General features: G+C 42.7%; 1 protein-coding gene across 1 annotated transcript; it reads left to right on the top strand.

Annotated features, from left to right (window-relative positions):
- Positions 1 to 4,434: 4,434 nt before the first annotated feature.
- Positions 4,435 to 23,323, top strand: sema3d (sema domain, immunoglobulin domain (Ig), short basic domain, secreted, (semaphorin) 3D). The gene is made up of 17 exons (XM_068739793.1): positions 4,435 to 4,552; positions 7,317 to 7,477; positions 9,166 to 9,228; positions 9,353 to 9,472; positions 9,561 to 9,654; positions 9,786 to 9,914; positions 11,671 to 11,807; positions 13,523 to 13,637; positions 13,861 to 13,930; positions 14,006 to 14,150; positions 14,654 to 14,876; positions 15,259 to 15,347; positions 15,461 to 15,502; positions 16,181 to 16,338; positions 18,655 to 18,719; positions 18,815 to 18,951; positions 22,072 to 23,323. The coding sequence occupies exons 1-17, from the start codon at positions 4,480 to 4,482 to the stop codon at positions 22,474 to 22,476; spliced, it is 2,226 nt and encodes a 741-aa protein (XP_068595894.1). The 5' UTR covers positions 4,435 to 4,479; the 3' UTR covers positions 22,477 to 23,323.
- Positions 23,324 to 25,212: the final 1,889 nt, after the last annotated feature.

Below are 25,212 nucleotides of genomic sequence, written 5' to 3'. Positions count from 1 at the left end.
AATCCTTCAGTGCACGCAGGCAAATCAGTGAGGACAGCTTTGCTGCGTTAGTGTGTTTACAGCGAGGTGCAAATGACTCGAAGGCAGACAGCCCGGCCGGGTTTGCCTTACCTGCCGCTCTGTTTCTCCTCTGCGTGTGTGTGTGTGTTAGGGAAAAATATATACTGGAGCTGGTGTTAAGGTAACAGCAAAAGAACAATAGAACAATAGGTCTTGACTGGTCTTCGAGAGGAGTTGATGCATAGCACACAAGGGCGTACCTCCGTATCCTCAGGCCACGAGGAGGCAAGTGAGAACACTTACATCTGTCAGTTTTCCTGCTCTATCACTCCCATCTGTCCGACCTGAGGATGGGTAATCTTACATGCTTGAACACATGTCCACACACACACACACACACACACATACATATTGAGACTTGCATGCTGGAGTCATGTGCCGTTCAGCATGCGGAGAGTTACTTATTTTGTCTTTACTTTTAGGCATATTCTATACGGTGTCTGCTCTGATTTGAACAGCCACATAACTTTATTTCCATTGGTTATTTCCATTGGTTTATTTTTGTAAAGTCTTAAGCCACAGATCAAATGCCACTTCTCACGCTCACTCACCCACCTTTTCCCTTCACTTCTGCTCGGGTAGCCTTTATATTCTGGTATTGGAGCTTGATTGGATTAAACAACAACAATTTGAATAAAAATGAGCGTAAACAAAGGTAGCTTCAATGGTCTTATCTACTTTCGGTGTATTGGGTTGCTATACCAGCAGCTGCCCATGAGTATTCTTTACCAGTGTTTACAGAGAGGAGAGGCGAGGACCTCAGGGTTGAAATTTTATCCATCTCATTTGGGTTTTCCCAACTGACGTACTATTCTCTTCCAAAACAACAGGAGAAATTTCACAGGAATGTCTTCTTGTCTGGGCATGGCCATCAACCGGTTTATCACAAAGAGGATTCAAGAAAGGTGTAATTATCACGGCAAGTCTGTAATTTCGCTTTGTGAGTGCATTTTTCGATGCAAAGATACATTTTTACATGAACTCCTTTAAGGAGGGCAGTAGTGTCAAATATCAAGACGCTTTCTGTAATCAACCAGCCTGTGAATGTCTGATTTATGGGATTTATTAGAAGGTAAATGACTGCAGGGAACACATACTTGCCTAATACCAGGGTATCAAATTTACCCCAGTGGTGGTTCATAGAGAGGAATCTGATATCCTTACCTGCCATGTTTTGTACTGTGCATTCAGTCATTATTGGGCCTAATTTAGTGCAGCATTTTCAGCATCAGAGATCATCCCTGTCAGTCTTACCATGTTCGCATGATTAAATTGGGTGTGTAAGGGGATATTATGGCTAGCCTATTTATTATGCTTTTATTTCCCAAAGTGATGCATGTAATTTCCCAAGAGATGCACACATGCTGTGCTCATAGATGATGCACTCAAATTAGGAGAAATAATGTGTGTTTAAAATCTTGATGTTGGGATGCCTTCAGTTTAGAGTATAAATGTAAATAAACAAGTTAGAGTAAAATGAAGAGCTAAATATAGTATAATAATTACAATACATTACACAAGGGGAGTTGTTTTGACCATAACTCTTTCATCATAGTTCTTTGATTGTAGTGTGGAATAATTTTACGGTTCACTGTCAGAAGGATAATATATTCTCTCTCTCTCGCTCTCTCTCTCTCTCTGCATACTTTGACATCTGTAATGTGCGTTTATAGGCCAAATCGTTTTGTCAGGAGTTAGAACATACAGATGCCGGACCCTTCAGATCAGTATCTCTGGAATTTATTAGTAGCCTTTGGACACCGCGCTGACGATGCTGTTTAAACTGTTTCCAAATGTCTTTTAATAATAATAAATGATCTTACAAAGGAACGAACAGAGGAACAAACACAGGTGCATGAAAAAAAAAATCAAACTGTAAAACGGTGCCAAGACAGAGCAAAACCTTTGCGAAGCGCAGAGTGAAGATTCTAAATGCTCTTTGTAGGAGTTTTATACTTCGTGGCTAATGAAGCAGAATGGCCTTGTGCGTGCACCGTGTTTTCCCTGAGAGACATGAACTCACGCAGACTGGGGAGTTAGCATCTTACTGAAACGCAAGGTTGAGAAAGGATGATTGACTGTCTCTGAGAAAACACAACTAATGCGAGAGCTTGAAACAGTTCCTTGTGTTGTTCTGCCAGGTCAGTGCCTGTGGTCAGGGAATCAAGAAAAACAGCTGCGTTAATGCACTCTGTCGGGTGGAGATGGAGGGGTCTGATAATGGTGGACTCTGCAGAGCACCTGGGTGTTGCTAAATACCTCATTACGGGTGGTCTCTGTATGAGAATGCCAACGGCCGGAGCACCTCTGCACCATCTGCTCCGGCCTCATGTCTGCTGACAACCACTCCTGGGAGTTTCGATCAAGTGTGTCAAATCGGCTTTTAGATTTCAGGTCACTGTTAATTAATGGCTGCTAAAGTGAAAGCTTTATTTATTTTATTTATCTGATGTTAAGCCCAAAGGGAGTACGTTTAAGACACTGCATGCTGGGCTAAGCTAAGATCCGAACCACAACGATGGCTGCTTGGCATAAATCTGTCGCCATTTCCATCCTGGTTCTTCCCATCACCCTCCACACCGTCGGCTTCACTGCCAAAGACAACAGCGGATCTGCACATCAGGAAACAGGGGTGTTAGCTTAACCCACGTGGCACAAGCTCTGTGTTTCTCTTTTACACGTCTCTCGTTCTTTATTTCTGACTCGCTGGGAAAACATTTGATTTTATTCACCGCGGCATTACATGATGATCTCCGATTGTCACCCGTTCCTCAAACTGCTCTGGGGGGGGGGCTCCTAATGCTTTTCCTCCAACACTTGAGCTTAATCCTTTGTTTGTACTGTATTCTTAAGGAGGGGTGCTGTACTGGCTGTTATGCTGATAGATGAGGGTGCCGAAGAGGGCCAGAGAGATGGATTACTCCACGAATCACACGAATACAACCGCGTCACTGTCCTGAAGACGCTGCCGGGCGGATGAGCCACACCACCCTCACACTGAGTGCATCGGCCACATGGATTACAACCTGCTTGATTTCACGCGCTCCTTACCGATCGGCCATCCATCACACACGGCTCTGTATCTGTGTTTGTAACCCTGAAGGTGTGAGGGTGCCTCAATTTGTCATTTGAGATAAACAGCAGTCTGTTTATCACATTGTAATCCTCTTGAGTTGAAAGCTGCAGGGCACTTGGACGGGTGCTGCTCTGCCCCATTTCTCAGTAATGAACTTACATTTCAAGCAAGATGACAAAGCTGTACGCTTTCTGCTTGTTTCTGTCTTCCAGCGTACCATTTTACCTTTCATTATGCAAGCTATAATACCGTATGCATAAATCAATGTATATGCACAGAATGTGCATCTGATATTTTGGGCCTTGCAGTGATATTATGTGTCTAAAACAATGATTGTGTATTGTCTGCTTCAACTGGAAGCAACTTTTTGGATCAGGCATTTGAGATGTGAGAATGCGAGACACCCTGGATCCATTAATCGAACGTGACATTGTTTATGTTGTCACAAGATAGTTTGATGCGTGTGATCTGACATGAGGGTGGACGGTACGCAACAAGGGAAGCCGTGGTTCCTAATTGTTATGTTCATATACAACTCATTTGTGACTGGAAATGCAATTATAAGAGAAATGCGATGCCCATGAATCACAATTTCTATTAATGTAATGAGGAAATGCTGTAACCGCTGATAATATAAAGAATTGTTTTCTGGAACATTTACTCTAAAAATGTTTCCATAACCTTAACAAAAGTTCTTTTGTTTCCCAAATGTCCCAGAAAACACAATGTTTTCCTAACCCTAAACAGAGTACTTTGGTTGTCAGAGTCTGGACCTGAACCGCTGCTTCTGGTGTCACAACCCTGCACTTCATGCTGCTATTAACTCCAAACACCTCCTTGAGGCTGCAGCATGGACCCCAATTATAGATTTCCATTCACTCAAAAAGTTGTCTGTGTTCCAGGTAGCGGTCCTACATCTACCCAATGTAGAACGGCAGAGTGGAAGATCGAAGAGTGTGAACTTTGTTGTGGGCAAACAGATTTAAAGGAGATACAAAAAGCCAGCGACAGGCAGCAGCTGATGTAGGATGCTTAAAGAGAGGGGACATGCCTGTAGGGCTCCATGGTGAAACAGCTGAATAGCCACAAGAGAAACTTGTGTACATATCCTGCATGACGCTCAACTGCATGCACACTTATGATCACTCCTCCCCTTGCTTGACCCTTTCTTTTTTTTGCCATCCCTTCAGGGTTGCAGAAGAAGACGGAGTGAAAACAGAAAAAGGCCAGCTACACACGCTATGGAGGAAGTTGATGCTCTGCGTTTGTCTGGCAGTAATTACGGTGGTAAAGGGAAGAGGAATAAGACACCATTCCACCCAGGGGTCTCATTAGTGGGATTGATGCTGTTGGCCACACTCCCTTTTGGGGCAAGCATCAAACAAAGTGTCCCCAGGGTGAAACTCAGCCACAAAGGTAAGACCTGAAATATTCCTGATTTTGTCTATTCATTTTCATTTTTCTTACGTATTTATTTTTGAATTGGACCCGTCATATTATTATGATTCTAAAGCAGTCTGAGAAAAAAAATACAATTTGGTAATTTGAGGACATTATTCTTTACTAATGACTTGTATGGAGCATGTAACGTTGAACAGTTAATTCCACATGCACGATGCGACATTTGAGCCACATCCTGTTTTATTTTAGTTTAATGTTTAATGCATCACTATTATTAGTGTTGTTGCAGTCCAGTCCAATATGTCTACTCCAGATGCAGAACAGACAAGTTACGCTGCAGCTCCTGGTCAATGAGAGACTGTTGTTCAGCCTGGTGTGTGTATATTAGCCGGACCTAGTGCCTAGCGCCGAGTCCGTATGTTTAGTTTTGAGTCTACTGAGTTTGTTTGCATTTTGCCACCAAGGGAAATCTAAATTATTGCTGCCTTTAAAGCACATTCTAAACTCCAGTATAAACTTAACTTCAAAGGCTCCATGCCTCATGCTATGCAACAGCTACAAGAAACCACACAAATGAACTTCAGTTCTGCGCCATAAAACTGCATCCCCACTGTGACTGAAAAATCAACTCACTCTGACTTCAACCTCCAAAAGCTCAAAAAAAGGTTTCCTGAATCTCAGAATGGCTGGAAATACAGTAGAAAAGTTATATCCTGAAAGTCCAACATAAATATGTGTAAGTAGCCGCCAGACTGTGTTTACGCTGCAGTTCAGTACTTATTTAGCTCTAAAGTTTATCTCACTTCATGCTTTTTAGAAACCGAGCAGGTGATGAATTGAACCGTGACTGACATGTGTACTATTGGAAGATGTCTCATTGGACCAAATAGCATCCGAACAATTTCCATATTTGGCCACATTGTTGCGAATGACTGAAGCAAAGAAAAATCGATCACTTCCAACCCAGTGCACACGGCATGTCACCATCTCATCAGCGCACACTCTTCAAAAGCAACACCGGCGATAATCACTCCTCAAACATCACATCACGTGAACTTGCTGTTAAAGCAGGGTTCAGTGAGTGACGGGTGAAGCGATCAAAGTGAAACATCCCTGACTGACTGACTGGACGCCTTCAAACAACTGCCTTCTGCTGCACATTTTCCTCTGAGGAACATCATGAGGTGCAGGTTCAAGTTTTGTTTGGAGTTGGTGGAAGACAGACAGCTGGCCTTGATCCAAATGAAAAATACAATCTGGTCATGATTTAAATCTCTTTGCTGCACATTAGGATTGCCGCGATGCCTTTGTTCTTCATGTGTGACCAAACCAGTAAGTTACACCACATGCATCTTATTTGAAATCCAGTGGCTTATATTTCTCAAAACTGATGCTACATTAGTCACGAATACTTACAGGACACATTTCTTTCATTTGCAAACAGACTCGACATTGAACTTCCTTTTGCAATCAGATAAATAGAAGCAAGTTTTTGAGTTCTCCTGTAGTAGGTCCATAGCAGCATTATTTGACCCAACATCTGACACTGGCTGTGGCATCACTGTGATCTGAAACCATGGACAGAACATTCTACGCTGCATATTGATGGAATATGGAGGCACTGGTTAGTCAACAAAAAGGAGAGCTAGCTCAGGTCAGCCGGTTAGGTTTAACGAATATCAATCAAAGCAATGGTATAAATACATGACTGGTACAACCCTGTTTGTATCCGGGTGAAGGAAACAACAAATACATTGTGTACATACCGAGAGACATTATACAAAGGACAAGGAATAAGAACGACACCGAGTCGTAAACCAATCAAAATCAAAAGATCCAACTAAATCAATCCCACAACACACCCTGCTTCCTTATCCCAAAGGGAAAACATATCCCGACTGGAGTTTAAATAAATACAGGCCAGCAGACACTTGAGGAGCCATTGGAAAACGGAACACATAATTACGCCACAAGCTGTGACTCGGGATCAAGGACACAAGAACGTTGAAAAGATTAGAATGGAAGAGACATAGGAATCCCTGTGGAGAAGCTGGGAGGCAAATAATGACAAAAACATAACAGTAACTAACGCTTAGATCTAACATCTCTGACTCGGATGTCACCCGAGCTCTAGATAATCGCAGCATGATCTGACTCACGCTGCATGTGTTGGGTGGTCTGTGCCTCTGGAATGGCCGACATCACAGTGTTAGGGCCTAATCGTATACCTTCGGCACAAGGCCAGCGTGGTGATGTCTGGCTGGGTGACGGCGCCGCAGCGCTCCAACAGAGGAGCTAATCAAGAGTTATTTAGGGGGTGCACTCTTTTCTTTGGAGTGCCGTGCCAAGCCAAGAAGGCAACTTCATTGGCCTCGTAGCATTGTGTGTTTACAGAGCACATTTGCATTAGCCAGGGCTAGAAGGCCTGATCGCTCTGTTAGGTTTAGTCTGCATGGGCCATGATGTGTGTGTGTAGGGGTAAAAGATATGAGCATGTGGGGGTACTGTGTGTGAGTTTGTGTATAGGGGGGGGGGGGGGGGGCAGGATTGAATGGAGGGGGTCCTCGAAGTTCAAATAGTCGTATTGAAGTTTGGTAACCTCTCCAATCCGTCACACTAAGAGGGTAATCACAATGTCAATCCGTTCAGAGTGACCCCCGCTGGACGACCCTGTATCGAGCCCGTGTTTATTCAAGGCATGCTGCTGAGCTGCTGCACTGTGGAGATTCACTAATCGTTTTTCTTGTCTATGTCTTATCTGCAACAATTTCCTGGCCAGAACTGCTGCAAGCCGGCAGCCTGTCTGTGTTTCTGGGCCCCTCTGATGGACTTCGCTCCCACTCGATGATGCTGGATGAGGAGAGAGGTCGACTTCTGTTGGGATCTCGGGATCACATCTACCTGCTTGACCCTGACAACCTGGCCAAAGGGCCCAGAAAGGTGTGCTGCCGTCTTGCCATTAAGTGGGAGTGACGTAAGGTGTTTCCATGACTCCATTGTTGCGCTGAAATGCACTCAGAGAAGAGATCACCTTTCATTCTAAAGCTGTTTGAAACTGTCTGGTGAGGTCAGGGTCATCATGTTGGAGAACCCGCACACACACACACACACACACACATACACGTGCCCCAGTATATATACATTTGCAGAGCATGCTCATTCACACTTGCACACATACACAAACACACATGCATTTGGAGAGATACCATATGCTAAGGTTTGTAGATGTGTGTGTGTGTTTATGCAGCTGAGGCTGATATGCTAGCGTGTTTATTTGATTTTTATCTGGTTTGTTTTAACTTTCAGTCTCGCTCTCAAAGTGCTGCCTGACTGTTGCTTCTCTGGTCACTGATACTGATGCAGGATAGATAGGAATCAAAAGTCTAATTCTCCCTGCCTGTTGGGAGCACATCTCAGCGGAGAATACGGTCTAGAGACCCATAAGTGGGATATTTTCCAGCAAACGACGACATGCCTGAAGGGGAGCCTCGAGTACTAAAGCACACCGAGACTGCTGGCGAGCATTCTGGTTGCTTCTACTTTGATGTTCGGGACACGGGCTTTTCTGTAAATGCTTCACCACGTTCACCGAGTAGGCCCACGTATCAGTGGTACAAGTCGGCGAATGATCATTTCGTATTTAGCGTTTCAAAATCACTATAGTCCACTATAGTACCCCGGCCATGTGCAACCCAGTGAACAGGATATGTTATAACCCTGGTTTTTCCAGATGAATTCCTGAGCGGCATGGATTGATTCAGAATCATGAGATGTTTAAATATTTCCGCTGATGTAATCGCATGCGAGTTGAGGCTCTGTCGACCCACGAGTGAGTCTGGCGATGGCTCTCCATGATAGGACTTGGGGGGGGGGGGGGGGGGGAGTAACATTCTGAGCACATAAGCCTGTTATAACATGGTAATAAGGAGGGGTGCATTGAAAGGACAATGGCTGTTTAACATCCTTTGTGTTCCTGTTCTAGTATTTGTAGGTGTTAATTATGATATAAATGAGATCAGCTGTTCAGTAATCATTCAGATGTTCTGAGTGAGAGACGGGGAGTGAAGTTAGATACGGCTAATTCATGATTTAATTAAGTATTGCTTGCAAGATTAGAGAATGCACAGACCAAAGGAAAGATAATTGCAAAATGGAAACCAATAAAAATTCTACAATGATAATGGAAATATGAGCTGAGGGGCCCTCAGGCCTTAAAAAGCTGCCTGAAGGACCTTCTGGAGAATTTTTGACTGCACTTTGGCTCCTATCAGGTTAGAAGATCAGGATCGTACCTGATAGCACCCTTTAAAGCGATTCATAAAATGTTATATTACACTCTGGAGAATAAAGATAGAAAGGGGAAAAAAAAGCGTGCAATGCGTTCTTTGAGTTATTGTGAGAAGCGTGTTCGCTGCATTCTGAAAATATTACAGTTAAAACAAATTGTTCTACAAGTTATTCTGCTGGTTTGGTACAAATGCATTACAGTAACCTGGGAAACATTTAACAGAGATACTTCTGAAGTTCTTGGTAGATAAAGCTCTTTGCTCATAAATCTTAAAGTCGCATTGAAATTTAAAATAACCTAATGAATACTGAAGTCAAAGGCTGCATTTATCTGTCTTTAGATCCACTGGCCTGCATCCAGGGACCGAGTTGAAATGTGCAAATTGGCAGGCAAAAATGCAAATGTAAGTCGTTCCAAAGAAAGTCCTATCTGGAGTTTCCTGAACACCTTCGTGTTGCAACATATCCACCATATCTGCTCAGTCAGACTTTAATAGGTTGACTTTTGTGCTGTTGATGCTATCCCAGTTGGAGTGTGCCAACTTTGTCCGGGTCCTCCACAACTACAATCAAACACATGTCTATGCCTGCGGGACGGGAGCCTTCCACCCGATCTGTGCATTCGTTGAACTCGCCGGCCACAGAGAGGTAAAGCCTACTTTCTAAAGCAACTTTGGCTTGTTTTAGAGGTCAGCTGCTATGAGAGGGAAATGCTATTTTTGTGTTTGCCTCTCAGGATGGGGTGTTTCGACTGCTGCCTGCGACAGTGGAATCCGGCAGACTGAAATGTCCTTATGACCCCTTGCAGCCATTTAGCTCAGTCCTCACAGGTAAGAGAACAGCTAAATAATCTGTTTCTCATCTGTATTAATGGTGTACATATTTTACAGGAATGCAAACACAAGTTGACATTTCATATACAATAATGTACTGTATGAACTCACATCTGTTCCTGTCCCAGATCAGTACCTGTACTCTGGCACGTCTTCAGACTTCCTGGGCAAAGACACGACATTTACGCGCTCCCTCGGCCCTCCTCCCGACCAGCACTACATACGCACAGACATCTCTGAAGAATACTGGATCAACGGTACACACGTCCTCTCACGCATCCCCAATCGCACGCTGAGGGTGCTCACCACTTGTTAATTGCGTTTTCTGCAAACTTTCTCCAAACGTTCCGCTTCCGTACCGATACAAAGGGCCTCTCTGTGCCCCTCGGAAGGTTATTGGCATTCCGGTGCAGAAGGAAACTGCCCACGGCTTCATTGAGCTGGAACTTTTATATGAATGCCAGAATTGAACAGGGACCACACCTACAGGGAAATTTACAGGGTGCCACAAAGGTCACGGTCTCAGTCACACAACCGTAGTCATGCATGCGCTCACACTCACGCACAGACGCGCAGAGAGTTATCACGGAGGAGGGAGCGCTTGCTGTCTGTATACATCTCCAGTCTCGACTGTTTTACAGCTGCTGATGGGTTGTCGTGTATCAACAGTTGTCTAAATCCTCTCTACATTTCACAACTACACAGACACAGATGTCTGGAGTAATTACAACCCTTTCTCTCTCCTTCCCTGTGTGTGTGTGTGTGTGTGTGTACAGCACACAGACTGAAAAAGCCCATCATTTCCAGCCGTGTTTCTGTTCTTCAGAGCCGGTGGAACGTCTTTCCAGCACCGCAGGACTAACAATGGTCGTCTGTTGAGTGTATTAGTTGTACGTTAAGCTGTTCCATTTGGGGAATCACCCTCTGGTGGTTGGCCGGGCTTCAAGGACTAGAGCTCATGTTGATGTAATACTAATACAACACTTAAACTGCCCCCCCCCCCCCCCCCCCTCAGCAACATGCTGTCTCGCCACCACTTTATAAACAACTAATTCGTAACTTTTTTTAAAACGCGTTTATTTACGAGTAAAACTCTTAGACATTACTACAATTCCAAGAGTCGATATTCTTCTGCATCCTTGTCTTTCTGTCAGGTTAAATGTAAACCAAGCTCACACACAGGCATGTTTGAAACACGAATGTTCTTCTCCCCCACAGTCGAAGTGAAACGAAACGAAAACAGGAATGTATGACGGAAGACATAAATTCATGCTAATCAGTGTTCCTGTCCTTGAATTAGCCTTGCTGGCATGAACAGCACATTGTATAGTCAGATGCTGTCTAAGTATATACAGTATTAAGAAATATGTAATGTATACACAGTGTGTACTGTATATGTATATAAAGCTTTTTGCAAGTACTGACGTTACCTGGACAACTTAGATACATTTTTTAAAAGACTTCCATCAATTAAATGCACCCATTCCTTCTTTAAGTTGTTTGTAAGTGGGTGCACGGACAGATAAGTGCACAGCACTTTGAAAGATAAGCTACTTTCTTAGTGCCTGAATGCATGACTTTAATTTGCAAAGAAATATCTACATTGTGCAACTTTTAATTAAAGGATCTGTATAACATTTCAAACTGGATTAGGCTAGACATTTGAACTGGGGACGTTCCAGCCAAATGATTATCCCTGTGCTACAACGCGCCATAGCAGACACTGCCAGACAGGCTGTAAATCATAGGAGCGTAAACTAAACCGCTTTTAAACTTACCTAAATATTCTGGCACTCCCTGCATTTTTCCACGAATCAACCTGAAAGTTGAGAATCTATGTTCAGTTCAAATTTTAGATTATTGAATGGTGAAATGAAATCAACCCTTTCTGTAGAAACTGAGCAAGAATGTAAATTAAGTGTCATGTTAACGCAACCTCAAGGCCACAATGCACCCCAAGGCCATTAACCTGCCTCGCCATTAACACTGTTACCGCTCCCTTTCTGTCTCCAGAGGCCAAGTTCATATCTGCTTATTCCATAGCAGACACCTACAATCCGGATGATGATAAAATATACTTTTTCTTCCGGGAGGTGTCCTTGGAGGGCAACGACAAGAGCGTTGTGTCCCGAGTGGCTCGTGTGTGCAAGGTGAGGTGATGTATAACAGATCAGTGTGGAAACGGGAAAGAAAACAGACCACGGAGGAGAGGATATGACGGATGGGTAGACGAGGAAGGGAAAAACATCAAAACATCACCCTCTTTGGCGGTCTGTGTGACACAGTGGGATTAGAGTACACTATATTTTTAGGCATGTGTACGGTAGCTCCAATTCTTTTGCACTTATTGAAATTGAGGTGGCTCATTTTTCTTATGGGCACCGTCTTTGCCTCATTTGTATTTCTAAAGATATTTCTGATGCACAAGAATTCCAATGTACCTGAACCGCACCGTACCTGTGCACGTGGGAATGAACTCAATTCTATTCTACAGTAGGACTGCAAAACCTTAATGTACAGTTTTGCGCTCCTACAATGGTAGGAGTCAAGATCTGCGTCGGCCATCACAGAAGTGTTTTAAGTCCCCTGTGAGGAGGCCTTCCTGATGCATTCTTTTTTTACATTCGTTTGAAAGAGTCAGCCAGGGGCAGTAAATCACGGTTTTGGCCCCTGGTGCTCTGCTTTCGGGGGGATTCATCGTGCTGCTGCTTACGTTGTCACAAAGGTTGATGCAGCAGAAAGAAGCATCCCAGATTGTCTCTTTTAAAAGTGAGGAAAGTCAAATAATTTGCGTGATAGAGCTTGCACATTTCGTACATTTAGAATGCACTACACTTATTAAATTTCTGAAATGAGTTACTTTGGCAAAACAGATTGTAATCTTTGTTCAGATGTCAGATGCAAGACATTTGTGAAGCGTCAACTTTCAGCACCTTTTAAGCTGTATTTGATAGCATGTTGAAACGGTTCTAAACTTGGATCGCACCAATGGCGGTTGACAGAATCGGGATCGATTCATGATCGATGGGCCCTTTTGCTTTTTATGCCATGCAGAGTGCATCAGTCATCCTAGCGTTCAGAGAGCTATTGCTACATTCTTGCAAAAATCTGTCAGTGTATTTATGACCTAAGGTCGACCTGTAAGGTAGACAGGGGAGAGATTCATGGGTGGCCCTATCTCGCTCTCTCTTACTCTCTCTGTCTATCTTTGTATTTTCTTCATTTAGAAAAGCAAGTTCACTGCAAAACTTTGAAGATTATGCCCATTTTGTAGCATACTCAATAAATGCTTACATTTTCCGTCATCTCTCGGCGTGTGTTTTTGTGTGTGTGCTGAACCAGGATGGCCTTTTCTTTACCACTTAGTTAGGGCATATGCCGACTTTAACAGGCAGGGTCTTTAAAGTTATCTGTACTTTACAAAGAGGTGTACTTGAACCCTCTTACATACCACGACCAATGGTTTCTACTTAAAACAGCATATGCTCAAATTAAACTTGTATTATCAATCAGCTGCTTCACTTGATTTCAGTTTTCCCTTCCCATATGCTGCACTTCATTTGTTTCTCATTTCTATTCATGCTCCCCCACACTTTTCTCTCCTCTCTCTTTTTCATTTATTTAAGGAGGGTCTCCTGTTTGGTGATTAAATAAGCAGATCCATACTATAAGCATGTGGTTCATCTGTTTATTTTTCCAATTAGTTCAGGAAACTGGAATCAGGCTGCAATGATGCGTGTTTTCCTCTGAGTTTAACCTTTTCTTTTTTAAAGATTAGACTTGGATTGTGATTTAGGTGTGTATTATTCATTGAGGTTGTCTCCTGTGGTTTTGTTACAGTGTGCATGACGTGGTTGTGTTTCAGAATGATGTGGGCGGGTTGAGGAGTCTGACCAATAAATGGACCACCTTCCTCAAAGCCAGACTTGTGTGTTCTGTCCCTGGACCAGATGGCGTGGACACACACTTCGATGAGCTCCGTGAGTGTGAAAATAAGTAGTGAAGATATAGGCCAATAAATCAGGTTTCATCTCACAGAGAGATTACTTTTCCATTTATGCCAGTATTGCAGAGTGATATTATAAGACAATGTAGATATGCTCTATATATGATTCATATACTCTATACCTGCAGGGTTTTTTCTGCGCACACCAAAGTAATACAAATTAATCACCGGCATCTTGCTCACTCTCCTTTCTGTAGAGGACATCTTCCTGCTTCCAACCAGAGATGAGAAAAACCCCATAATCTATGCAGTCTTCACCACCTCTAGGTAAAGATACTGTCCATCATTCACACCACCTGCATCTCTCCATCTCCTCCATAACCTTCTCCACTTCTCTCTCAGCTCTGTGTTCCGTGGCTCAGCAGTTTGCGTGTACAGCATGGCGGACATTAGGGCTGCTTTTAATGGACCTTACGCCCACAAAGAGGGTCCTCACCACCGATGGGTTGAATACGAGGGGAGGGTACCGTATCCCCGTCCTGGAACGGTTTGTTACCCACTGAACTCATTCCTATTCACTCTATCTTCATTTTAATTTTTTTTTTTTTACAAATAAAATTAATATTAGCTTCCTTTCCACAAAATAAATAAATAAATATAATCTATTGTAAAGTGTTGCTCTTGTTGGCATCCTTGGATGGTTCTGCTTGGTGTGCACGCAGCCCATAACCTCATCTTTGATCAGATGACATGCTAATTGGATTCCTTTTTCCATTTGTTTAACTAATAATCAATGGAGAGATTAGTGCATGTGTCAGGTGTACAGCTGAGTGAGCTCTGTGTTTGAGGGAAGAGGGAGTGACAGATATGACAGATGTTGCAGATGTGCACAGACTCTTGCTGGTCTTTGTTTGAACACTAGAGGGAGACATGCACCAATAAGTTGTTTGAACGTAGCTCACTAATCTGAAAAAGAAAAGGAGAAACACTGCAGTCTGTTAACACATTCCAGAATGAAATAATCTCATCTTCATTCCTCTCTTCCATTAGTGCCCCAGCAAAACGTATGATGTGAAGATTAAGACGACCAAAGACTTTCCAGACGAGGTGGTCAGTTTCATTCGATTCCACCCTCTCATGCATCGCTCCGTCTCCCCTCTCACTGGCCAACCAGTGTTCACACGGGTCCGAGTAAACTACACTCTTACCCAGATTGTAGTTGACAGAGTTTTGGCAGAGGATGGACCTTATGAGGTCATGTTCCTGGGAACAGGTGAGCTGCTCTTCTCCCTTCGGTTGTCTCTTGACATTTCATTTGTAAACAGCAGGTGGGGCTAGATGACTATACGTTGATTTTGGGTTGAACTGTTTTGCTCAGGCTATAAAGTATTATATATATTTATAATTTATACTGTGTATTTTAATTATGCACATTTTTATAATCAACTTTTTGTGTAATAGAAATACTTGTTTCAGAGGTGAACTTTTCTTGATGCCCTAGAGAAATGTACGAGTGTATGAATGGATGTGCTCATTTTCACTGGATATAAAACCATTGCAATCGTTGCATTTGGCTCATTTAACTTACTTTTGAATGAAACATGCATGTGCAGTTGAAGGTTCTTCCTAATATTTTCACCTACTTCCTGTCGTAGAGGCTGGCTCGGTTCTGAAGGTAGTAAGCATAACTCAAGAGAACTGGTCAACGGAGGAAGTGATTCTTGAGGAGCTCCAAGTTTTCCAGGTTTGGTACCTGACACAGTTGCACACACAAATGCACAAACGGACATTTAAACATTAACTAACATATATTTCTCCTGCAGTCTGATTAAACTGATGGAGTTTCACTTTTTGCAGGTTCCCACTCCCATCCTCAGTCTTGAGTTGTCTTCAAAACAGGTTTGACCTTGTTCATTTTCATTAATTTCTCACGCCTCATTTTCTGACATCGCCTCTGCTTTCTGCATTCATTCATGCCGCATTCACTCCTTTGTGTCCATATGCTTGATTTGGCAAAATACATACTGTTTTTTTCAATCCCCAATACATTTATTCCCTTGAACTGCAGCTCTCCCCCCCCCCCCCCCCCCATCTGCCTCATTATCTTAGGGTCAGGGGTGTCAGTAGACACATCGACCCAAATCATAGTGTCCATTAATCTCCTGCAGCGTTTGACCTGTGTGCAGGTCTGCATGTGCATACTCAGGACTGTTTCCAGCAGTTGTTTGAAGTTCTGGTTAGCAATCTCTTTAACAAAAGGCGAGTCAGTGCAGATCCTTTCTGAAACTTCCTCACATTTCCATCAATCTCTCTGGTTTGTCTCAAATGTCTCTTTAAAGTTTTGACATCAAAACATTTCACCTTGACTGGCAGTCATTTTTGACTGAGGAATGTTTTGGATGGCCGGCATGTATAATTCAAGTCTGAATAAAGTTCTTTGCTTTCTTTAAATAAACTGCTTAAACTGTCTATCTGTTATGCACCAAGTAAGTCATTTTTCCATGTTGCTAATATGCATGACGTTGATCAGTATGTTTGCCTTCTGTAAAGCGAAGTGTGGTGTGTGTTTCGTTGCAGCAACAACTTTATGTCGGTTCAAGTGAAGGGCTGGCCCAGGTTTCAGTGAGCAGATGTCACCTGTATGGCCAGGCCTGTGCTGAATGCTGCCTGGCACGGGACCCCTACTGCGCATGGGACGGACACACATGCTCACGATACATCCCCGCGTCCAAGAGGTACGCTCCAGCTGTAGATATTTTGCAGTAGAAATAAAGGGCTTCATAAACCATAGTCCACAGTCAAATAGACAATATTGTGTATAATGTGTTTGCTTTGGACATTTTCACACACCAGATAACTTGCACTAAAATGTTTAATTCATCAAAATGACCTTGTCCATCCTCTTTTGCACATTGTTTAGGCTATTTAGCTGTATTGCTTCACGTCACTTAAATTGTGTCACATTGAAAACACACCCACTAACATCTGGCATCATTGGGAAAAGGATATAATCTGCTGTCAGATGGGCCACACGCCTCTGCAGTTGATTTTATTAGCTTCAGCTCTGATAGTCTGAGATGCAAACATGACACCTGGATGAATGTGGTAATTTCCTTATGTAATCGCCAGCGTCTGTCTGTCTGACTCCGAAGACTGTTTTTTTTATTATTATTATTCTGGCACTCTCGTGTTCAGTTTTTACTAAATATGCTTTCTCTGCACCTACACGGTATGAGGCCATTTGAGGCATTGATTAAATGTGCTTGTTCCCAATCTGATTAATGATATCGTCCTTCATCGGGTCTCCTTGGTGTGTGTGAAGACAATGTGTTTCTTTTCTGCTCGCATAGATCCAGGTTCTCCAGAATCTATACCCCACAGTTAGAGGTTAGAGTGTTAGATTATTGGCCAGTGGGGATGCTGTTATGGTTTGTTGAAGTCTCAGGGGCTCTTTGAAAGTTGATCTTCAGTGTCAGTGAGCGTCGGCAGCAGATGTTCCATCACACAGGACTGAACGGGGGTGGACGAGGTGAAATCAGTACAAACTGAGCAACACCCAGTTGGGTTTCCAACATCTAAAGCTACAAATCAGTCGGCATCATTTGATTGTTACTTCCACAAATACCTCCCTTGCTAGGTCTTTAGAAATGGGACCTCTATAAATTGTGGTTTTACATGTGTAGTGTATTTGTCGCAACCTCTCTCTATTTTTTTTCTTTTAAGTGCGGTACTGTCTCTGTAGTAACCTCTATGAATTGTGCTGCTTTATGTAGTGCATTCAGAGTTTTACGCGTACCTGCTCTGGAACAGCAGATGCAAATTGGCTGCAAGTACTTAAAATTGTGCAATATCACTTCAAAAATAAATAATAAACACATTTCGTGACCAATAGTGTTAAAATTCCTGGTATTGTAATACCAATAAAAAAATAGATAATGTACTTCACTCAGTTGTTAATGAACCCAATAATCTATTATCTTAAATGTAAAACATTACAAATGATCCAACATCATTTCCTGACAGATATTTTAATAACTATTAACTAATCTATATTTTATGTGAATTTCTTTTGCAGACAAACACAACTGTCCATTAATGGTGGAGCTTCTATCATCTACCTGTCTGTCTGTGTGATAAATTAATGCCAGCATTGGGACTGCAATTATAACATAAAAAATGTCATGCTCATACATACTGGTAGATGTTAGGGTTATGGAAAATAGTAAAGATTTTTTTTTTTATAAATTCTTTACATTGAATCAGGTATCAAATATTTCATGTGGTCGATTGCTTCAGTTTTTTATGTAAAATGTTTTCTGTGCTTTTATTGCATGAGACGGCGGGCTGCATAAGGATGGTGCTTGAAGTCTTTTCTTTTGTGCCAGTCATACTCGCATTTCAAATCCAATATAACAATCCTAAATTATTAAAACATATAATGTAGAGTCGACCAACGGACTGAGAATGAATGCAATTTGTCAAACATATTACTTCAGGGTTTTTTTTACATCAGTTTTGGAAAAAAGACACTTGAAAATACAATGAATTCCTGTAAATGTAATAAGGTATTGGAATATTTATAGGCCTGATGAAAAATAGCCTCCTGGCTGGGTCTTTTTTATTAATGTGCAATGCCCCCGTTAAATAAACATATAAAATAAAAATATATTCTACAATATCCAATGAGTACAACATGTCCAAACCATCGAAGTCTGGAGTCTCTGACCTTGTCTCCAAAACGTCTAACCTTCACTGTCCCTCTTATTGTCTCATTTCTAATCCTACCCAACCTGGTCACTCCCAAGGACAACCTCAGCATCTTCATCTCCTCCACTTCTAGCTCCGCCTCCCGTCCTCCCCTCAGAGCCACTGTCTCTAAGCCGTACAACATGGCTGGTCTCACCGCTAACTTTATAGACGTTTCCCTTCATCCTTGCTGACACTCTCATTTCACATACCACTCCTGATACTTTATGATTATTTAAACACACACAACAAAGACATCACAACACCCAAGCTTGTCACCTCAACAAAAACCTTTTGTTCTCCAGGCGAGCCAGACGGCAGGACATCAAGCATGGAGACCCTGCCAGTCAGTGCTGGGACACAGAGGACGGTATGAATGCTTTATTCTCTTAACTATTCTCTATACATCTACCTTTTGGTTAAAACTAGGCAGGTAGTCCAACGTTTTTTTCCACTTTTGTTTAGGTCTTGGGAGAAGTGTGGAAGAGAAGACCCTCTTAGGTGTGCAGAGCAACTCCACATTCATCGAGTGCATCCCCAAATCTCAACAGGCCCAGATCCAGTGGTACATACAGAGACCTGGATCTGACCGCAGGGAGGAGGTCAGGCTAACAACACAACATGGCTCGTTCACGCTTTCCCCTGAGGGGGTTGCTTTTTGTGTGTGCGTGTGTGTAAGGTCACAAAGCAAAGATCCGAGAAACATCATTCTTGATTTCAGCCGCCCTGTTTTTGAGGTTTGACTCACAAATCACAAGGCTGCAGGTCCCCCTGGTCAACGTTGAATACCCAGAGCTCACAGCCGTGCTGAAATTATGGGCACCGAGGGAGAAATCCGTGTCGCCACCTCGTCCTCGACTCATGACATTTTTGATGTTTATAAATGTCATCTTAACCAATCATTGCTTAAAGGTAAAGTAACTACTTTAGTTGAAAAGGTGTGACGGACCTGTTGGTGTGACAGAGTCATTTCTGCAGCTGTGGTCTCTGCATCAAGACAATGAAAACATATGATAGCGTGGGATCATGTGATTTGCTGTCTTTGGCAAAATAACCATGATTTGTGAAAGTATAAATGCTCACTTAAGAGGAAATGTGAAATGTGTGTTTAAGCTGCACCTGCAAACTTTTGCTGTTCTCTCCTGGGGGACAAGCAGGACAGAACATTTCAGATTATGCAAGTCCACATCTCATCAAAACACAAGATGAAGGTTTAATCATCAGAATAACATTTAAATGCATAAATATAAAATTATATCTTTAAACTAACCTACAAATGTTAATCTCTTCTTTTGTTGGTTGTTCGGGACCAAAATGACTCAGATTAAGGGAGACGGGACGGGGCAGGAATCTGTTTGTGTTTGAGGTGTTGAGAGGAACTCGATGATGATGACACTCCCCTCAATGAGACAGCAGCAACCTGCTAACACTGTGCAGCCCCCCCTTATCAAAACAGGCCAAACTCCCTCCACCCATTGAAAGTTGCCTCCTTCCAACTCAACCCACCCACTTGTCCTCTGTCTCTGTGTGTTTCCTCCATGTGCTTTGTGGCGCTGAACACGACAGGGTGATTTCTGTGTTTACATTTCTCATCGTGCAATGATGAGACAAAGTGATGAAGGAGAGAACGCAGTTCGCCCTCCATTGGGTTTGCCATGTGATAGACAAATGGGGTAGAAACAAACAGGCTTATTTCCTTCTGTCTGCTGTGGTTTGATATTTATGATCAAGCACAGGATTCATTGATTTCTTGGCTGAATTGCAGGAATTGTGTTGACAGTAAACACAAAGTAAAGGAGTTCATGTGAGCCCCACCGAGCAGCAGGTCAGGCAGACTCCCTCTGTGTTCTTTATTAGTTGTGACATGTTTTTCTAAATATATTTGTCTTCCTATTGTTACAGGGAAAATATTCAAGAAGCAGTCTGGTTATTGATTCGATTGGACTTTTGTCTTCATGCCCATATGGAGACATGTCGTTACATTTACAGGCTTCATTCTTTTTTTCCGTGCTCGTGCCTTTGCTTTCTCTTCACTAATCTTTTATCTGGTGTTGGATTGAGGTTGTTTGGATCGTGAAACAGAAGTGCTTGTATCCACGTCATACATTCGAGTTGCTGCTCCTTCTTTCTTTTGCTATCGAGAAGGGATCCATAAGCTGCGATGGACACAACAATTCTCAGGTTTTTTGTTTTTGTTTTTTAACTGCCAGGTATATGTTGTTCCCTCTTGTGCACATCGTAATACCAAGGATGTCCTCAGAGAAATCTTTCATCTCTCCCAGTCAAATCTGACTTACAGCAGACCATAACAGACTCTGTGCTAATGACACTCGCCGGCCTCGTGGAGCTTGTTGCACTAATAATGTATGCGTTTCTGTCCAGTCATATTAGAAGACAGTGCTCACTTGATGCTGTTTTCCTGTGCCTTGACTCTCTGAACATTGTGGAAAGAAGCCTCCTGCAGGCTGGATTTGGCTTGAGGTCTGCTAATTGGTGACCCCTAAGTGAGAGGCACATGAAAGCTAATGAAATTTCTAGGTCAGCCTATTGGGCGCTTCATCACATGTTCTGCATTGTTTTTTTGGGAAAGGCACTGCCGCTGTATGTTAGTCTTAATTGTAAAATAAGTAACAAAATAAGGATATACATGACTCATTTTGCATTTTCATTTAGCTGTCATGTTCAGAATACTAGAAAACCTATTTAAATATCAAAAACACACCACTTGTTAAATGAAAACACAAAAGGTTCTAGTGTTAAAGTACATTTTTTAAACTGCCCAGAGTGAGTAGCACTTAACAGCACAGATGAGCAAAGCCTTTATGTACATTATATCGGATTTTGGTGGCGCAGGTGGAGGTGGAGTGGAGTGGGAGCAGGTGATGTCTAAACGGTGTGCCTCATTTCGACCTCTGACTCCATGCTTTTCGTGCTGTTTTCCTGTCTGTCATCACTCTTCCTCTCTTGCCCCCCTGCCCCATCAGTCCCGCCTTCATGCTCATTGCTGAGTCTACGTTTCCTGCTGTGTCCACATTTTCCCACCGTCTCCGTTATTTATCCCTCTCCACACTGCCTCCTCCATTACCCTTGTAAGGCCAGATTTTAAAGACACAATGTGTTTAAAAGCTTTGCGTGATTGATCAAGTGCTGACATCCACATCATGCAGACCATGTGGAGGAGCTTATAAGTCTGCCATTGCCATCTAGTCACAAATAAATACCGATCAATAGATTTCAAATAAAAATGTGAGCAACATTTAACGACCGTGGAAAACGTGCACACATTCACATAAACACACACGCACACCCTAGCTTTTGTCTTTGTTTGCTCATCATGCATTTAAAGACCTCTACGCCCCACATGATGACCCTTAACCCTTCATGCCGTGGGTGACATTCACCACACCTAGCTCAGTATTTCCTGTTTCAGGGTTCATTACCAGGTTCAACGCACCTTCAACATGAATCAGGCGTGAACACGTGTGGTGTAAACAGGGTCGTCAGCCTGGTGACTGCCCTTCGGGGGGGGGGTCATCATTTCCTTTTCTTACTTTTACTCTTACTACTGAATCTTCAAATCTTGATTGACGAAAGATAATAATCTGTATTACGATAGTACATAACACACACACAAATGTAAACTGACTGTTCAGCCTAAGGGAGAGCAGCAGTGCTCCCATTATCTTGTCCTTTGGGTTGAAGCTTTTGTCTTTGTGTCCCAGGTTCAGCTAGATGATCGCATTGTAGGCACGGATCGAGGCCTCCTGATTCGCTCCCTCCACACCTCTGATGCTGGTGTATATTTCTGCGTGGCTCAAGAGCGTACACACTTCACCCAAACTCTTCTGCGTCTCACGCTACAGCTTGTCACACATGGACAAGTGGAAGGGAAGCCCAAGCCCGGTGACGACCACGTGGCGGAGCTACGACATGGCGCAGAATCTCGGCATCACTACAAAGACTACCTGAGAGCGATGAGCTCTCCCTTCACCTCGCTAGAGGAGTACTGTGATTCGCTATGGCTGGAGAAGAGGCCATCGAGAGTGCGGGGAAAAGGGTTGGGAGTTGGGAAATGGAAGCATATCCAGGAATATAAGAAGAGCAGGAACAGGAGACACCACAGATAGAGGAAGCGTGGGAGAAACAAAAGGCGGGTAGTGAAGAGAGAGGGGTGTGTTTATTAGTCACGCATTATCTTCACTTTATTGATAGGAAAGCAAATTTATTGCTACAAAATTAAATATAAATAAGGCAAGATTTCGGGAAAGTATTAATTTCAGCCGCGAAATTTAAGCAGTAATGCATAATGAATGTGTTATTACATACATCTACCAGCGACAGTCTGTTGTACCGAGATGTTTTAATAGAAACATCGGACTTACATCCTTTGAAAGTTTTGCATGTACTGTACATCTTTTCTCAGCTAAGACAGAACAGCTGTGCAGCATGACTGGTGTTTCCTGCGGTATTCACTGGAATTCATACGGACAGTTTATGTGTGACCATATGATATTCACAGTGTGATTGAATTGGACGGGTGGAGGATGCTTGTGGTGACAATGCATTTATGTTGAATCAAATGTAAATATTTATCGAACTTGTACAGGAGATGCAGCATGCCCTATATTCTTATTAATGACCTGCATAACTCAAATGATAATCATATATCAAGTTTTGACCGACTAAACAACATATTTTTGTACAAATGTTTCACTTCTTTGTTCTTTTGGGTCAATAGATTTAGTGTCTTTACTGTTCTGGAAAGTTATTTAAATAAATGTCTGAGCTTCTGTTCCCTTTGGCTTGTTCTGTGAAAAAAATTACATTTCATTGGAAAGGAAACTAAACAGTTTTATTTCTGGAGCAAATTTCCCACACTGGACATTTCTAAGGGATTCATAGAGTTCACAAGGTTCACAGGCCACAAGGATGTCAGAGAGGTATTTGGATGCTGAACCACAGACAGATTTATAAACGACCTGCAATACAGTCCTCTCAGTGAGGCAGTCACTGGAAGGATTTCAGAGCTGGAATGGTTATATTTAGTAGTCAGGAGCTGAGTAGAATATGTGAGGTTGCACTCAGCAAAAAACAGGTTGAGAATAGGTTAGGGTTAGTCGGCTGAGCCCCTCCTGATATAGCAAAACAAGTCCCAGGACAGTGCATGCAGATGTCAGAATGATTCAGGACCAGCTGGTTGTGTGTGTGTGTGTGTGTGAGTGAATGATAAAGCAAGGAAACTGGGTGAGTTTAAGCTTTCATAGAATCTATAGCGAAGGAATCATGAGCATGAACGGAAGCACGAAGCAACCCCTTAAGATATAACTTTATTGGTATTAGCACAATCCATTCCTTTGTGTGTATCTCCGGAATGATTTCTCAGTTTTTCTTGGAACAAAGACAATAAATATTTTAACTACTTCCTCCTTGTCTCTATTTTATTCATCAGTCAGCGGCGAAGAGACAAACTGCATTGCCCCCCAAAGAAAGAAAACAGACAGGAAAGAAAAGGATTGAAGTAAATGTACATTTTAAATGAGAGTGTGTGCTGTATGTGGAGATCTCACACACCACACAGACAGCATCCATAGGAAGCCAACACAAGCTGAAACATTCTGCAAATGGCACGACCCAACATCGTCAGGCTTGTTTCACAAGTCATATAGATGGCGCATTCATCATCATCATCGATATAAGAGATCCATTGACACGGGTTATGCTTCCTTGTGAGGAACTTGTCACAATGTCGACATAGTTGTGCGTCACACAGTCGCTCAGCAGCCAGTTTAAGTTGATTTGGCTATAGAGGTACCAGATGATTCACTGTGAGGGGCAGACAGAGGCAGCAGGGAGTCAGAGGTGGAAACACAATTCAGAGAAAGAAACAGAAGGTCATGCTTAGACTGATGTGATTGGAATAATGAGTAAGCACATTTGCTCAGAACCCCTGTGGTGACCTCACAGGATGGTCACACAGAGCACAGGGGTTTGCTGCTAAAATGCAGCAAACGTCTTTTCTGCTGTTTTTATTTGAAGCGTTTTCCCTGTATCCAGTGACCCGGGTCAGATATGATGCATGGGACGGGAGACTTCTCAGTAGGAGGCGTGGGTAAGATTCCAATTAAATCAGCCTCTCTTGTCTGGTTTAAAGCAGGTTTATAGCCATTTTAATTTCTTTCTGCATTTGGAAACCATCATTACATTCCATAAACTCCCTCACATTGATTAGTGAGAAGTAAAAGACAGATCTCTCCCTCTCTAATGTAGTTAAACCAATCTACTAATTATCAGTGTGACTGCTCTGTTCTGTTGCCATGAACACCAAATTTCTACCAATGTATGCAACCACGCAGAGTGCGAGACATTGAAGCAAAGCTGTTCTCCAGCCCTTCCGAGACTTGTCCGGTGTTTTGACGGAATAACGATGTCAAAAACCTTGACAGGAAGATTAGAGGGAGAGCAAAAGAGGACTAAAGCAGAACTGAAATGTCGGACTGTGTTTCTGGTCCAATATTACAGGGCATTTACAACAGTGCAGATGTGTCTATTTGTCAGGTGCTGACACTGAAACACTGGGCCTGGGTGGATGGCCCTACGCTGTGTGGGAGTTGTCGGGCCTGGGTGGTATTGATGGTCACCTGGGGGTATTAAAGGGAGGGAGGTATGCGTGTAAGAGCTGGAAACAGTTGTTCCCTTGGAGTAATGACTACCTGTGCCCATTCTCATGATTTATGGATATGCATGATCTCTCCTCACTCATGGATTTGTGGCTGGGCAGGCAGGAAGCAATACATTTCCTGAACACACCCGATGATAGATGTTTCATTTGTTGTGTGAAGAACTTTGAAAATGTAAATGAGATG

This window comes from Brachionichthys hirsutus, chromosome 5, assembly GCF_040956055.1.
Source record: "Brachionichthys hirsutus isolate HB-005 chromosome 5, CSIRO-AGI_Bhir_v1, whole genome shotgun sequence".
NCBI lineage: Eukaryota > Metazoa > Chordata > Actinopteri > Lophiiformes > Brachionichthyidae > Brachionichthys > Brachionichthys hirsutus.
Note: the sequence above shows the minus strand (reverse complement) of the source record. Positions and strands in the feature narration are given on the sequence as shown.

What these genes read in the sequence shown, in the direction of transcription:
- sema3d (XM_068739793.1), top strand. Translation starts at nt 4,480, where the DNA reads ATGCTGTTGGCCACACTCCCTTTTGGGGCAAGCATCAAACAAAGTGTC. An exon ending in TGAAGAATACTGGATCAACG is followed by an intron (nt 9,915 to 11,670) that starts GTACACACGTCC and finishes TTCTGTCTCCAG; the next exon opens with AGGCCAAGTTCATATCTGCT. An exon ending in CACACACTTCGATGAGCTCC is followed by an intron (nt 13,638 to 13,860) that starts GTGAGTGTGAAA and finishes TCCTTTCTGTAG; the next exon opens with AGGACATCTTCCTGCTTCCA.